At 40.2% G+C, this 16,617-nt stretch overlaps 1 protein-coding gene across 4 annotated transcripts in view; it reads left to right on the forward strand.

Moving 5' to 3' along the window:
• Positions 1-16,617, forward strand: part of LOC133542059 (transmembrane protein 87A-like) — a 72,850-nt gene that overhangs the window by 26,349 nt on the left and 29,884 nt on the right. For all 4 annotated transcript variants that reach the window (XM_061885879.1, XM_061885878.1, XM_061885877.1 and 1 more), the window contains exons 5-12: positions 3,121-3,168; positions 3,241-3,282; positions 3,359-3,464; positions 3,530-3,591; positions 7,568-7,851; positions 12,640-12,733; positions 14,406-14,477; positions 14,563-14,671. In XM_061885879.1, the coding sequence (XP_061741863.1) occupies positions 3,121-3,168; positions 3,241-3,282; positions 3,359-3,464; positions 3,530-3,591; positions 7,568-7,851; positions 12,640-12,733; positions 14,406-14,477; positions 14,563-14,671 (817 nt within the window). The remainder of the gene's footprint in view (positions 1-3,120; positions 3,169-3,240; positions 3,283-3,358; positions 3,465-3,529; positions 3,592-7,567; positions 7,852-12,639; positions 12,734-14,405; positions 14,478-14,562; positions 14,672-16,617) is intronic.

Here is a 16,617-nt window from a genome sequence, read left to right on the forward strand (position 1 = left end):
TGCTGGAATATTGCTATAAACACACACTCTGCAACCTTGTGGACAGCCTTCCCAGAAGAGTTGAAGCTGCAATAGCTGCAAAAAGGTCCTATTGAGCCCTATGGCTTAGGAATAGGATGGCACTTCAACTTCATATGTGAGTCATGGCAGGTGGCCGAAAACTTTTGGCAATATAGTGTATATACTTTTTAGGACTGTGAACACATGATTAATACAACATAAATGTTTGCGTTGTAACAAATGAATGAAAATGAATCTCACCATTTGCTATTTCCTGGACTTCGGTGCCTATCATTGCACGCTACAAGGATGAGGGATGGAAAACTCTGGTAGTTTGTTGTCATTGCAGAAACTAACTTTCCCATCATCAACGTGCAACAATTTTAAAGTCCTACTGAAAGCCACTACTAGCCACCACGCAGTCTGATAGTTTATATATCAATCATGAAATATTAACATTGCAACACATGCCAATACGCCCGCTTTAGTTTACTAAATTACAATTTTAAATTTCCCGGGAGTTTTGTCTTGAAAACGTCGCGTAATGATGACGTGAACGCGTGACGTCACAGGGTTCTAGGAAGTGTGAGCGCTGCACACACACACAGCTAAAAGTGGTCTGCTTTAACGGCATAATTACACAGTATTTTGGACATCTGTGTTGCTGAATCCTTTGCAATTTGTTCAATAATGGAGAAGTCAAAGTAGAAAGACGGAGTTGGGAAGCTTTAGCCTTTAGCCACACAAACACACGGTGATTCCTTCTTTAAAATTCCCAGAGCTGAAAATTTACTATGGATCCCAACCGAATGTCAACCAGCAGGTTTCGGTGAGAAAATTGTGGTTAAAAAGTCGCTTCTTAGCGGATATCAGCTGAGCTTGTGGCGTCCATAAAGCTGCCGTCGACTCCCCTGAGACACTGAGCGTCAACACACACCTCCGACTATCAGGTACTATTAAACTCACTAAAACACTAGCAACACAATAGAAAGATAAGGGATTCCCGAGAATTATCCTAGTAAATGTGTCTAAAAACATCGGAATACGTCCCAATGCTATCGCGGTTTTTTTTTTAACTCGTTTTTTTTTTCTTTTCTAGTACGTCGCTATCAATATCCTCAAACTCGAATCTTTCATCCTCGCTCAAATTAATGGGGAAATTGTCGTTTTCTCGGTCCGAATAACTGTTTTAGTTGGAGGCTAAAATCAATGTGAATATGTGAGGATTCATCAACATGTGATGTCATCTTCTGTGACTTTCGGTAAAGGCGAGGCTTTTTCAGGAAGTACCAAAGGTGGCGAACTTTATCGTCGATTTTCTCTACTAAATCCTTTCAGCAAAAATATGGCAACATCGCGAAATGATGAAGTATGACACATAGAATGGAGCTGCTATCCCCGTTTAAATAAGAACATCTCATTTCAGTAGGCCTTTAAAATAGCATCTTAAAGCAAAGCAGACACAGGATCTCCTCAGGGCATTGATTGACTTTAGCGTACAAACCCCGTTTCCATATGAGTTGGGAACTTGTGTTAGATGTAAATATAAACAGAATACAATGATTTGCAAATCCTTTTCAACCCATATTCGGTTGAATATGCTACAAAGAAAAGATATTTGATGCTCAAACTCAAACTTTATTTTTTTTTTGCAAATAATAAATAACTTAGAATTTCATGGCTGCAACACGTGCCAAAGTAGTTGGGAAAGGGCATGTTCACCACTGTGTTACATCACCTTTTCTTTTAACAACACTCTATGAACGTTTGGGAACTGAGGAAACTAATTGTTGAAGCTTTGAAAGTGGAATTCTTTCCCATTCTTGTTTTATGTAGAGCTTTAGTCCTTCAACAGTCCGGGGTCTCCGCTGTCCTATTTTACGCTTCATAATGCACCACACATTTTCCATGGGAGACAGGTCTGGACTGCAGGCGGGCAAGGAAAGTAGCCGCACTCTTTTTTTAGGAAGCCATGCTGTTTTAACATGTGAATGTAGCTTGGCATTGTCCTGCTGAAATAAGCAGGGGCGTCCTTGAAACAGACGGCGCTTAGACGACAGCATGTGTTGTTCCAAAAGCTGTATGTACCTTTCAGCATTAATGGTGCCTTCACAGATGTGTAAGTTACCCATGCCTTGGGCACTAATACACCCCCATACCATCACACATGTGTAAGTTACCCATGCCTTGGGCACTAATGCACCCCCATACCATCACACATGCTGGCTTTTACACTTTGTGTCTATAACAGTCTGGATGGTTCGCTTCCCCTTTGGTCAGGATGACATAATGTCAAATATTTCCAAAAACAATTTAAAATGTGTACTCGTCAGACCACAGAACACTTTTCCACTTTGCATCAGTCCATCTTAGATGATCTCGGGCCCGGTGGCGTTTCTGGATGTTGTTGATAAATGGCTTTCGCTTTGCATAGTAGAGCTTTAACTTGCACTTACAGATGTAGCGACCAACTGTATTTAGCGAAAGTGGTTTTCTGAAGTGTTCCTGAGCCCATGTGGTGATATCCTTTAGAGATTGATGCAAGTTTTTGATACAGTGCCGTCTGAGGGATGGAAGGTCACGGTCATTCAATGTTGGTTTCCGGCCATGCCGCTTACGTGGAGTGATTTCTCCAGATTCTCTGAACCTTTTGATGATTTTATGGAGCGTAGATGTTGAAATCCCTAAATTTCTTGCAATGTCACTTTGAGAAAGGTTGTTCTTAAACTATTTGACTATTTGCTCACGCAGTTGTGGACAAAGGGGTGTACCTCGCCCCATCCTTTCTTGTGAAAGACTGAGCATTTTTTGGGAAGCTGTTTTTATAGCCAATCATGGCACCCACCTGTTCCCAATTAGCCTGCACACCTGTGGGATGTGCCAAATAAGTGTCTGATGAGCATTCCTCAACTTTATCAGTATTTATTGCCACCTTTCCCAACTTCTTTGTCACGTGTTGTTGGCATCAAATTCTAGAGTTAATGAAGGATTTGCAAATCATTGTATTCTGTTCATATTTACATCAAACACAATTTCCCAACTCATATGGAAACGGGGTTTGTAATACGGTTTATTATTATTATTATTTGTATTGAACGTGTCTCTTTCCCTTTCTCCAAGGTGTATTATGCAGACTTCAATCCCTACCAACCCCTGTCCAGTCCCAAGGTGAGTCCCATCAAGTCCTGCAGAACAATACTGGTGTGGACTCACCTTCTTATTTTGCTCTGCCGGATTTAGAGTGACCCTTCCAACCAGAGCCTGACTTGGCCCGACAAGCCGGTAAGAAGGTCTCCTGTCCCAAATACAAACACTTGTGTGGTCGCTGCTCTGCAAGTAGTCTCTCATGCCATTGCAGGACATTGGTGCTGTGGCCAAGGCGTGGGAGGACAGCCCTTACCTGTTCATCGTCAAGGTGCAGCCAGTCTTCCGCGGCCTGGAGGAGGAGGACTTCACTTTCACCAGTGAGGAGGAGAACCTTTTTCTTCAATATGTATCACCATGACAACACCTTGTTTTCCCTGCACAGTGAAAGTGGAGATGAAGGGACCACATGACTATTCATCCCCAGCAGACTGGCCCCAGATGATGGTACATATCACCTGTACTGTACATTGTCATGAGGCACATACTGTACATATCACCTGTACTGTACATTGTCATGAGGAACATATCATACATATGACCAGTACTGTACATTGTCATGAGACACATACTGTACATATCACCTGTACTGTACATTGTCATGAGGCACATACTGTACATATCACCTGTACTGTACATTGTCATGAGGCACATACTGTACATATCACCTGTACTGTACATTGTCATGAGGAACATACCGTACATATCACCTGTACTGTACATTGTCATGAGGCACATACTGTACATATCACCTGTACTGTACATTGTCATGAGGCACATACTGTACATATCACCTGTACTGTACATTGTCATGAGGCACATACTGTACATATCACCTGTACTGTACATTGTCATGAGGCACATACCGTACATATGACCAGTACTGTACATTGTCATGAGGCACATACCGTACATATCACCTGTACTGTACATTGTAATTAGGCACATACCGTACATATGACCAGTACTGTACATTGTCATGAGGCACATACCGTACATATGACCAGTACTGTACATTGTCATGAGGCACATACTGTACATATCACCTGTACTGTACATTGTCATGAGGCACATACTGTACATATCACCTGTACTGTACATTGTCATGAGGCACATACCGTACATATGACCAGTACTGTACATTGTCATGAGGCACATACCGTACATATGACCAGTACTGTACATTGTCATGAGGCACATACTGTACATATCACCAGTACTGTACATTGTCATGAGGCACATACCGTACATATGACCAGTACTGTACATTGTCATGAGGCACATACTGTACATATCACCTGTACTGTACATTGTCATGAGGCACATACTGTACATATCACCTGTACTGTACATTGTCATGAGGCACATACCGTACATATCACCTGTACTGTACATTGTCATGAGGCACATACTGTACATATCACCTGTACTGTACATTGTCATGAGGCACATACTGTACATATCACCTGTACTGTACATTGTCATGAGGCACATACCGTACATATCACCTGTACTGTACATTGTCATGAGGCACATACTGTACATATCACCTGTACTGTACATTGTCATGAGGCACATACCGTACATATGACCAGTACTGTACATTGTCATGAGGCACATACTGTACATATCACCTGTACTGTACATTGTCATGAGGCACATACTGTACATATCACCTGTACTGTACATTGTCATTCTTTCCCATTCTTGCTTGATGTACAGCTTAAGTTGTTCTGCCTCATATTTTAGCCTGCACACATTTTCAATGTCTGGACTACAGGCAGGCCAGTCTAGTACCCACACTCTTTTAGTATGAAGCCACACTGTTGTAACACCTGGCTTGGCATTGTCTTGCTGAAATAAGCAGGGGCGTCCATGATAACAACATATGTTGTTCCAAAAGCTGTATGTACCTTTCAGCATTAATGGTGCCTTCACAGATGTGTAATTGGCCAATAATACACCCCCATACCATCACACATGCTGACTACAACACTTTCACCCTACAACAATCACTAATACACCCCCATACCATCACACATGCTGACTACAACACTTTCACCCTACAACAATCACTAATACACCCCCATACCATCACACATGCTGACTACAACACTTTCACCCTACAACAATCACTAATACACCCCCATACCATCACACATGCTGACTACAACACTTTCACCCTACAACAATCACTAATACACCCCCATACCATCACACATGCTGCCTAGAACACTTTCACCCTACAACAATCACTAATACACCCCCATACCATCACACATGCTGACTACAACACTTTCACCCTACAACAATCACTAATACACCCCCATACCATCACACATGCTGACTAGAACACTTTCACCCTACAACAATCACTAATACACCCCCATACCATCACACATGCTGACTACAACACTTTCACCCTACAACAATCACTAATACACCCCCATACCATCACACATGCTGACTACCACACTTTCACCCTACAACAATCACTAATACACCCCCATACCATCACACATGCTGACTACCACACTTTCACCCTACAACAATCACTAATACACCCCCATACCATCACACATGCTGACTACAACACTTTCACCCTACAACAATCACTAATACACCCCCATACCATCACACATGCTGACTACCACACTTTCACCCTACAACAATCACTAATACACCCCCATACCATCACACATGCTGACTAGAACACTTTCACCCTACAACAATCACTAATACACCCCCATACCATCACACATGCTGACTACAACACTTTCACCCTACAACAATCACTAATACACCCCCATACCATCACACATGCTGACTACAACACTTTCACCCTACAACAATCACTAATACACCCCCATACCATCACACATGCTGACTACCACACTTTCACCCTACAACAATCACTAATACACCCCCATACCATCACACATGCTGACTACCACACTTTCACCCTACAACAATCACTAATACACCCCCATACCATCACACATGCTGACTACAACACTTTCACCCTACAACAATCACTAATACACCCCCATACCATCACACATGCTGACTACCACACTTTCACCCTACAACAATCACTAATACACCCCCATACCATCACACATGCTGACTAGAACACTTTCACCCTACAACAATCACTAATACACCCCCATACCATCACACATGCTGACTACAACACTTTCACCCTACAACAATCACTAATACACCCCCATACCATCACACATGCTGACTACAACACTTTCACCCTACAACAATCACTAATACACCCCCATACCATCACACATGCTGACTACAACACTTTCACCCTACAACAATCACTAATACACCCCCATACCATCACACATGCTGACTACCACACTTTCACCCTACAACAATCACTAATACACCCCCATACCATCACACATGCTGACTACCACACTTTCACCCTACAACAATCACTAATACACCCCCATACCATCACACATGCTGACTACAACACTTTCACCCTACAACAATCACTAATACACCCCCATACCATCACACATGCTGACTACAACACTTTCACCCTACAACAATCACTAATACACCCCCATACCATCACACATGCTGACTACAACACTTTCACCCTACAACAATCCGGATGGTTCTTTTCCTCTTTGTTCCAGACAACAACGCATCCACAGTTTCCAAAAACAATTTGAAATGTGGACTCGTCAGACCACAGAACACTTTTCCACTTTGCATCAGTTCATCTTAGATGAGAAAAGCCGGCGGCGTTTCTGGGTGTTGTTGGTAAATGGCTGTGGCTTTGCATAGTAGAGCTTTAATTTGCACTTACAGATGTAGCGAGCAACTGTAGTTACTGACAGTGGTTTTCTGAGCCCATGTGGTGATATCCTTTACACATTGATGTGGCTTTTAGATGCCTGAGGGATGGAAGGTGTGTAATATCATGGCTTACGTGCAGTGATTTCTCCACATTCTCTCAACCTTTTGATGATATTACGGAGTGTAGATGGTGAAATCCCTCAATTCCTTGTTGAGAAATGTTGTTCTTCAACAATTTGCTCAGGCATTGGTTGACAAAGTGGTGACCCTCGCCCCGTCCTTGTTTCATGGGAGCTCCTTTTATAGCCAATAATGGCACACACCTGTCCCCAATTAGCCTGTTCACCTGTGGGATGTTCCATATAAGAGCATTCCTCTACTTTCTCACTCTTTTTTGCCACTTGTGCCAGCTTTTTTGAAACATGTTGCATGCATCAAATTCCAAATGAGATCATATTTTCAAAAAATAGCATAGTTTGTCAGTGTGAGGATGAAATCGCTCTCTCTTTTTATTGATCATTTACACACGGTGACAACATCACTGCTTTCGTGGTCTGCATAATGAATGACACGATGTCAATCTGGTGATGTCTCGCAGTTCTTCATGGTCATGTGCATCGTCTACGTCTTCTTCGGGACCCTCTGGCTCTTCTGGTGCGCCTGCTACTGGAGGGACCTGCTGCGCATCCAGTTCTGGATCAGCGGCGTCATCATCCTGGGCATGCTGGAGAAAGCCGTCTTCTACTCAGAGTATCAGAGCATCCGCTACCGAGGCGACTACGTGGAGGGAGCGGTGATATTTGCCGAGCTGCTGTCTGCGCTGAAAAGATCCCTGGCCCGCATCCTGGTCCTCATCGTCAGCCTCGGTTATGGCATCGTCAAGTGAGTTCTTCAAGTGAAAGTCTTTTTGGTAGCAGGTTGCAAGAAGGTCAAACCGCTAATTTGTTTTATGTATACATTTTTTTACATCACCATTTATTGCCGTATTTGCCAGGACCATAGAGCGCAAGTACCACCCACACACTTTAGAAGAGAACCTGTTCCATGTATTAGCTGCACCGGACTATAAGATACCTTGTGGGATATGTTATTTACACATTATTATTATTCCGCAGCTTTGAGTTGTAATATGACCCCCTTAACATGCTTCAAAACTCACCAAGTTTGACACACACGTCAGGACTGGCGAAAATTGCGATTTAATAAAAAAAAAAACCTAACCCCAAAACTAAAAATTGCGCTCTAGCGCCCCCTAGGAAGAAAAAACACAGACCAAACTGCCTGTAACTTCCAATAGGAATGTCTTAGCAGCATGAAACAAAAACCTCTATGTAGGTCTCACTTAGACCTACATTTCATACACTGACATCCTTCAGCAAAAATCAACAGGAAGTTTGCAATTCGCTCTTCAAAACAAAAGTTTTGTAAAAACACTCACCCTTGCCTCTTTGAGCTGTAATTTGACCCCCTTAACATGCTTCAAAACTCACCAAACTATAACACACACATCAGTACTGGCAAAAATTGCGATCTAATCAAAAAACCTAAACCGACCCAAAATTCAAAATTGCGCTCTAACGCCCCCTAGGAATAAAACAAAGACAAAACTGCTCCTAGGAAGAAAACACAGCCAAAACTGCCTGTAGTTTCCAGTGGGAATGTCGTAGCGATATGAAACAGAAACCTCTAACGTAGGTCTCACTTAGACCTACATTTCAACCCCCAGCAAAAATCAACAGGAAGTTTGCAATTCCCCCTTCAAAACAAAGGTTTTGTAAAAACACTCACCCTTTCCTCTTTTAGCTGTAATTTGACCCCCTTAACATGCTTCAAAACTCACCAAACTATAACACACACATCAGGACTGGCAAAAATTGCGATTTAATCAGAAAACCTAACCCCAAAACTAAAAATTGCTCTGTAGCGCCCCCTAGGAAGAAAAAACACAGACTAAACCGCTTGTAACTTCCAGTAGGAATGTCGTAGCGGCATGAAACAAAAACCTCTGTAGGTCTCACTTAGACCTAGATTTCATACACGGACATCCTTCAGCAAAAATCAACAGGAAGTTTGCAATTCCCCCTTCAAAACAAAAGTTTTGTAAAAACACTCACTCTTGCCCCTTTGAGCTGTAATTTGACCCCCTTAACATGCTTCAAAACTCACCAAACTATAACACACACATCAGGACTGGCGAAAATTGCGATCTAATCAAAAAACCTAAACCGACCCAAAGTTCGAAATTGCGCTCTAGCGCCCCCTAGGAATAAAACAAAGACAAAACTGCTCCTAGGAAAAAAACACAGACAAAACTGCCTGTAATTTCCAGTAGGAATGTCGTAGCGATATGAAACAAAAACTTCTAATGTAGGTCTCACTTAGACCTACATTTCATATATTGACAACCCCCAGCAAAAATCAACAGGAAGTTTGCAATTCCCCCTTCAAAACAAGAGTTTTGTAAAAACCGGTCACCTTTTTTCAAACATTATCTCCTCTGAGTGCGTTTGTCATGTTTGCTTCAAACTACCACAGGAGAGAAATTGAACCCTTCTGATTAAAAGTTGATGAAAGAGTTTTAATTATTGCTATGATTTTGATTTGATCTGCCTTCAAAGAACCGCCGCGCTAAAAACCATTTCAAAGATGGCTGTGTACCGCAGACACAGTGAGGGAGACGTTTTTTCCCCCCGTTTTCTTCCGTACCGTCTGCTGCTGGTGCGCACGCACCAACATTCGTGAGGGAGGGGCTGTGATGGTCTATACCAAAATGGCTGCCAGGTGTTGTCGTTTGCCTGCATATCGTAAAAACAACCGTTCAAAATTTTACAACTAATTGTAAACTTCTAGGTGCCGACCATCAGGGCTGAGTTGCGACGAGTGTGTCGATGTTAAGATATTACGCCGACTTGGTAGGCGCACCGGATTATAAGGCACATTTAGGGACTTATATTATTATGATTATTATTTTCTAAATGTAAAAGACTTCCTTGTGGTCTAGATAACATGTAATGGTGCTTCTTTGCTCAAAATGTTGCATAGATGATGGTTTACACATCATCTTCAACTCACTTCTTGACAGTCTCTTCTTGTGGGCGCTCTTATTAACGTGCCTCCACTTGGACATCATCTTCTTTGTTGTAGCGGTGTAGCGTGCAAGGACGGGAGTGGAAGAAGTGTCAAAAGATGGCGCTAACTGTTTTAATGACAATTACACTTTACTTCAATCAATAACGGAGGAGCCTCTCCTCATCCGTGGCTCACTAGTGCAACAACAACGCCCCAAATGTGTCCCGTGACTGGAACTCTCTAATAAGTAAAGTTCCTTTGAGTTGACTGACAGATATAAGTAAGAACTTTACACTACTTTAAATTAAAAATGGCAACAGCGGAGGATGAATGTCATATAACAAGAAGATAGAGAAAAAGAAGAAGCTTATTGACTACAAAAGCAGATGCGCACAATTTTTTAGGATTCATGCAGATCCCAAATGCAGATCAGCAGGTACCAGAAGGAAAGAAACGTTGCTTTTGCATAATAATGTGAAACAAAACAGCAGATAGTATGTCTTAGCTTATACACACAGCCTAATAATACTCCTATCTTGAAGCACAGTACAATCCATCAAGTGGTGTGGCTTCATAGCTTACCAAAGTCCTACTAAAACATTTTCATAGATTATTGAGCGCCGTGTGTGATGTTCTTTATTCTCAATGGAACATATAAGATGTTGGTGTTGTTTACTTGAGTCATATTGCAGTCTAGCCGTATCTCTTATGTGTGACTGCCATCTACTGCTCACACTTATCATTACACCATGCACCAAATAAAATTGCTTCGAGGTCGGTAAGCACAACCAGAATTATTCCGTACATTAAGCGCACTGTCCAGTTTTGAGGGGAAAAAAAGGATTTTAATGTGCTTTATAGTCCGGAAAATAGGGTCATTCCAACATTTAGGGAGGACGGAATGTGCAGCCTGGGTTACATTGGAGGATTAAAAAAAGAGCAAACTAATATAATATAAGAAACATGTATATTTTAATAATAATAGCACACATTTATTTTTAAGTATATTTCTAAAAATGTTTAGCCTCTTAAGCTGAGGTGTCCAAAGTGCACATCATTCGAAAAATACTCAAATGCATCCATCCCTCCATTTTCTACCGCTTATTCCCTTTGAGGTCACGGGGGGCGCTGGTGACCATCTCAGCTACAATCAGGCGGAAGGCGGAGTACACCCTGGACAAGTCCCCACCTATATATATTTTTTAAACATTAAAAAGTGGAATAAAAGAGCAAATAGGTGAAAAGCAACGAGAAAAAGTTGCATTGTTGACTCCAATAACTCCATTTTTTAAAATCATTTCTCCAAAAATAATAATGGATAAAAATCAATGTTTCTACAAATTATTGATTGATTTAAGGACAAAAAGGACATAAATACAACAAACATAAAAATATGAAAATTTGAAAAAAAATGTTCCATACTAATACTAATTATCCTATTGATTGTTATTATAAATATACTAAACCAATTACAATATATCAGAAGCTGATATAGAGATTTAAGTGTTGAATGAAAAAAAAAAGCATGACCTTTTTATAAGTGGAACACTTTTGGATCCCTAAGGATTTTAGTGGATTTTAATAATTGTCTTTGCTAAAAAAAAAAAATAATAATAATAATTATAATAAAAAATTCAAATAAATTTTGCTATGAATTATTGACCTATTTAGAGATCCAATTACTGTACATGAAATATTTCACTTTGAAAATCTTTACGGGAAAAATATTGTGTATTTTGTATTTTGCCTCAAAACATAGGGTTTTGACAAAAAGCTTGTAAAAAGTAAAACAAATAATGAAGTAGAATTAGCGATTCAAGGGTTTGATGAAAAAAAATTATATATGACTTATTTTGAACCTTTTTTAAGACTGAAACCCTTCTGGGTCCTTAAGACCTAACTTGAGGGAGCCCCAACAATAAATAAAAATAAAAAATGTATATTGTATTGGTTTTGAAAATGAAAAAATATCAACTTGGCTCCCGCGTGCTTTGATTTTTAAGTGTGCGGCCCTCAGTGGAAAAAGTTTGGACACCCCTGCTCTAAAGGCTTAGTGGCCACATGCGTGGACAGCACATTTTAGCTCTTATTTCCAAAATGGTGTACACTGCTGAATTGGGGTCTTATGGCCACTTATGTGGACACTTATACTGCCATCTGGTGGTGTCACAAGAGTATAACATACAATGGAATTTGGAGAAAAAAAGTGTAAAAATAAGAATTAGCATGTCACTAAACATGAAGTACACATTTGTGTACTTATGGACTAAGTACATGATATCTAAAGATGATTCTTAGTTGTTATTGTAATTAGGGTCCAATGAGCCCAAATAGCAAAGAGAAATAAGAAAAGCATGTAAACAAACAGCTTGGGCGTTAAGAGGTTAAAGAAAATATATGCATCGTCGACACTTATGCAAAATATATGATGATGTCATATTGCCCACGTTCCGAGCCACGCCCCCACTAGTATATTGGCAATTATGGGGAGTCTTCAGTTTAGTCCGATACTTGGCGTGGATTATGTTGTTGGGGTTCATGCATGACTTGTTGACAAATCAACACAAATGGAATTGAGGGGATGATATTTGTGTGATTTAGGCCCAGGTTAGGAACTACGGTGCACCGGCTGGCAGCCGTCGGGCTTCTTTACCTCCTCTTCTCTTCAGTGGAGGGCGTGCTGAGAGTGACGGGGGTAAGTCTCATCACTTTCACTATTTTCCCCTCATTGCAGCACATTTGTGGCCTTCAAGTGTGCGCACACTTTGTGTTTTTCTTCAGCTTTCAAAGCCCTTGTGGTAAAAACATGTGATCAACACAGTAATCAGTTGCAATACCACTTTCCACCACTTGTGGCAGTAATGACCATATAAACAAACAGAAGAAGTCTGGAGCGTAAGTCGGAGAAAAGCTTAAGCGCAAAAATCATGACTGAATGGTGACACTGATTTAATGAATTGGCTCTTAGATTGTATTGACAGTTTATTTAAGAAACACAAGTTTGATTTATTACCAATTTAGGTGAAACATTATTTATTAGAATATATTTATTTATGAGAAATGTAATTATTGTTTAGTTATGTGTTTAATAATTCTTTACTTGCTCATGTACCATATTTCCTTAAATTGCCGCCGGGGCGCAAATTAATTTAAAACCACTTCTCACTCCGGCGTTTACCAAAGCCATGCGGTAAATTTAGGCCTGCGCTTATAAATTTGAGTGTGATGTAAGGATACCAACATGAAAAGCACATTTAATAAAAAAAAAACGTTATTATGGTCTTACCTTTACTTATAAATGAAGTCCATGCGCAGCTCCTTCTGAACAAAAACATCGATAACTTGTTTATAGAAGTCTTCCTGGGCAGCATAGCTCGGTTGGTAGAGCGGCCGTGCCGGCAACTTAAGGGTTGCAGGTTCCATTCCCGCTTCCGCCATCCTAGTCACTGCCGTTGTGTCCTTGGGCAAGACACTTGACCCACCTGCTCCCAGTGCCACCCACACTGCTTTAAATGTAACTTAGGTATTGGCTTTCACTATGTAAAGCACTTTGAGTCACTAGAGAAAAGCGCTATATAAATATAATTCACTTCACAATTCACTTCACTTCCTTATCTTTTTTCAGTTTTAAAAGTCTCTCCGTCTCGATGAAGATCTTCCTTTATTACCTCCTGCTTCGATTGAAAGTCCAGTTTAGAAAAGTGTTTTATTTTAGATATGTAATCCTCCATGTTAAAAGTGCAAGCGAGAGGAAAAAATAAAGGATGGCTGCTCACTCTTGCTGCTTGTTGTCACTTCTTCTGCAGCCGAGTAGTCGCAAGAAGGATCACTAGCGCCCTCTACCACCAGGAGGCGGGAGTCATTTAATGACGCATATTTGACACACGCAGCTACGGTATATTAATAAAACATAGCTGCTTAGTGTTCTTTTTAGCATATACAATAGCTTGGACCTTAAATCCTACTGAATAGCTCTTAATCTTCTTCCCTTTATGCGATTTCAAATGATTGGAATCAGCCTCCTCCATTTTGAAAATGATGACAGGTGAAGTGTCACTCGTGACGTGACGAGTTTGACCCGGTGGAAATTCTAGACATATGCTAATGATTTGGCGAAACCAGTTTGACCCGGCGGAAATTCTAGACATGCGCTAATAAAAATAATATTTAGCGAAACGAGTAATTCTAGGCAGGCACTTACTATATACCCGGCGGCTATTCAAGGAAATACGGTATTTATTTACTTTAGTAGAGAACAAACAACCGGGTTCAAACTCCTTTTCACACATGCTTGTAGTGGGACAACTGGAAATATGCGATGAATTATTATTTGAAATAAACGGACACCAACCGTGTGGTTTCTCCAGGGTTTCTACGGGACGGTCGCCCTGGTGGCCAATCTCAGCTTGTCCCTCATCGACTCCTGCGTCATGTGGTGGATATCCTTCCGACATCTGATGTCCTCCGTGTTTGATGCTGTGTAGTTTGAAGGCCATGTTGTTGTTCTCCCTGACTCGCCGCCACATCTTCATCAGTCTGTCGCAGACCACCCGGCTGCTGAAGCTGCGCAGGAACGTGGTGAAGCTCTCCTTGTACCAACACTTCACCAACACCCTCATCTTCTCCGTGCTCGGTGGGTGTCAAACATGGACATTTGTTTAAGGCAGTGTTTTTCAACCTTTTCTGAGCCAAGGCTCTTTTTTTTTTTTGCGTTGAAAAAATGCGGCGGCAGATCACCAGCAGAAATCATCAACAACGAAACTCAGTTGACAGTAAAAGGTCGTCGTTGGATATGATTTTAAAGCAGGGGTCACCAAACTTTTTGAAAGCAAGAGCTACTTTTGATACACACTTCAATAAATTGCCAGAAATAGCCACTTTGCTCAATTTACCTTTAACTCTGTTATTATTAATAATTAATGTGGAAACGCTGATCAGCTTAATGATTCCTCACAATAAATATATATAGAAACAGATAAATGTTTTTATAAATATATTTCAACTCTTTGAAATACGAAATTCAACCGGAAAAAAGAAGAGAAAAACTAGCAAATTTGAATCTTTTTGAAAAAATTAAAAAAAATAATTTATGGAACATCATTAGTCATTTTTCCTGATTAAGATTAATTTCAAAATTTTGATGACATGTTTTAAATTGGTTAAAATCCAATCTGCACTTTTTTAGAATACATAACAAATTGGACCAAGCTATATTTCTAACAAAGACAAAAAAAATTGGGGAATTTTAATCATAATAAGTTTGAAGAAATATTTCTCAAATATTTTTCCTCGAAAAAACAGAAGCTAAATTGAAGAATTAAATTAAAATGTATTTATTATTCTTTACAATAAAAATAATACATTTACTTGAACGGTATAGCTCGGTTGGTAGAGCGGCCGTGCCAGCAACTTGAGGGTTGCAGGTTCGATTCCCGCTTCCGCCATTCTAGTCACTGCCGTTGTGTCCTTGGGCAAGACACTTTACCCACCTGCTCCCAGTGCCACTCACACTGCTTTAAATGGAACTTAGATATTGGCTTTCACTATGTAAAGGGCTTTGAGTCACTAGAGAAAAGCGCTATATAAATATAATTCACAATTCACTTGAACATTGATTTAAATTGTCAGGAAAGAAGAGGAAGGAATTTAAAAGGTAAAAAGGTATATGTGTTTAAAAATCCTAAAATCATTTTTAAGGTTGTATTTTTTTCTCTAAAATTGTCTTTCTGAAAGTTATAAGAAGCAAAGTAAAAAAAATAATGAATTTATTTAAACAAGCAAAGACCAAGTCTTTAAGATATTTTCTTGGATTTTCAAATTCTATTTGAGTTTTGTCTCTCTTAGAATTAAAAATGTCCAGCAAAGCGAGACCAGCTTGCTAGTAAATAAATAACATTTGAAAAATAGAGGCAGCTCACTGGTAAGTGCTGATATTTGAGCTATTTTTGGAACAGGCCAGCGGGCGACTCATCTGGTCCTTACGGGCGACCTGGTGTTGGTGACCCCTGCTTTAAAGCATAAGCAAGCATGCATCACTATAGCTCTTGTCTCAAAGTAGGTGTACTGTCACCACCTGTCACATCACACCCTGACTTATTTGCTGTTTACTTCTTGTCTTACGGTGGCTTTTTCTCTTCTTTTGGTATTTTCCTGTAGCAGTTTCATGTCTTCCTCTGAGCGATGTATTTCCCGCATCTACCGTATTTTTCGGAGTATAAATCGCTCCGGAGTATAATTCGCACCTGCCGAAAATGCATAATAAAGAAGGGAAAAAACACATATAAGTCGCACTGGAGTATAAGTCGCATTTTTGGGGGAAATTTATTTGATAAAAGCCAACAACAAGAATAGAAATTTGAAAGGCAATTTAAAATAAATAAAGAATGAATAAGTGTAGGTTATATGAGGCATAAATAAGCAACTGCTATGTTAATGTAAGAGTCATTCAAAGAACTAGAACATATAGAACATGCTAGACCTTTACCAAACTATCTCTCACTCCTAATCCATAAATCCCATGAAATCTTATACGTCTAGATAAATAATATTATTTGATATTTTACGGTAATGTGTTAATAA

The sequence above is a fragment of the Nerophis ophidion genome, linkage group LG24 (genome assembly GCF_033978795.1).
Source record: "Nerophis ophidion isolate RoL-2023_Sa linkage group LG24, RoL_Noph_v1.0, whole genome shotgun sequence".
Taxonomy (NCBI): domain Eukaryota; kingdom Metazoa; phylum Chordata; class Actinopteri; order Syngnathiformes; family Syngnathidae; genus Nerophis; species Nerophis ophidion.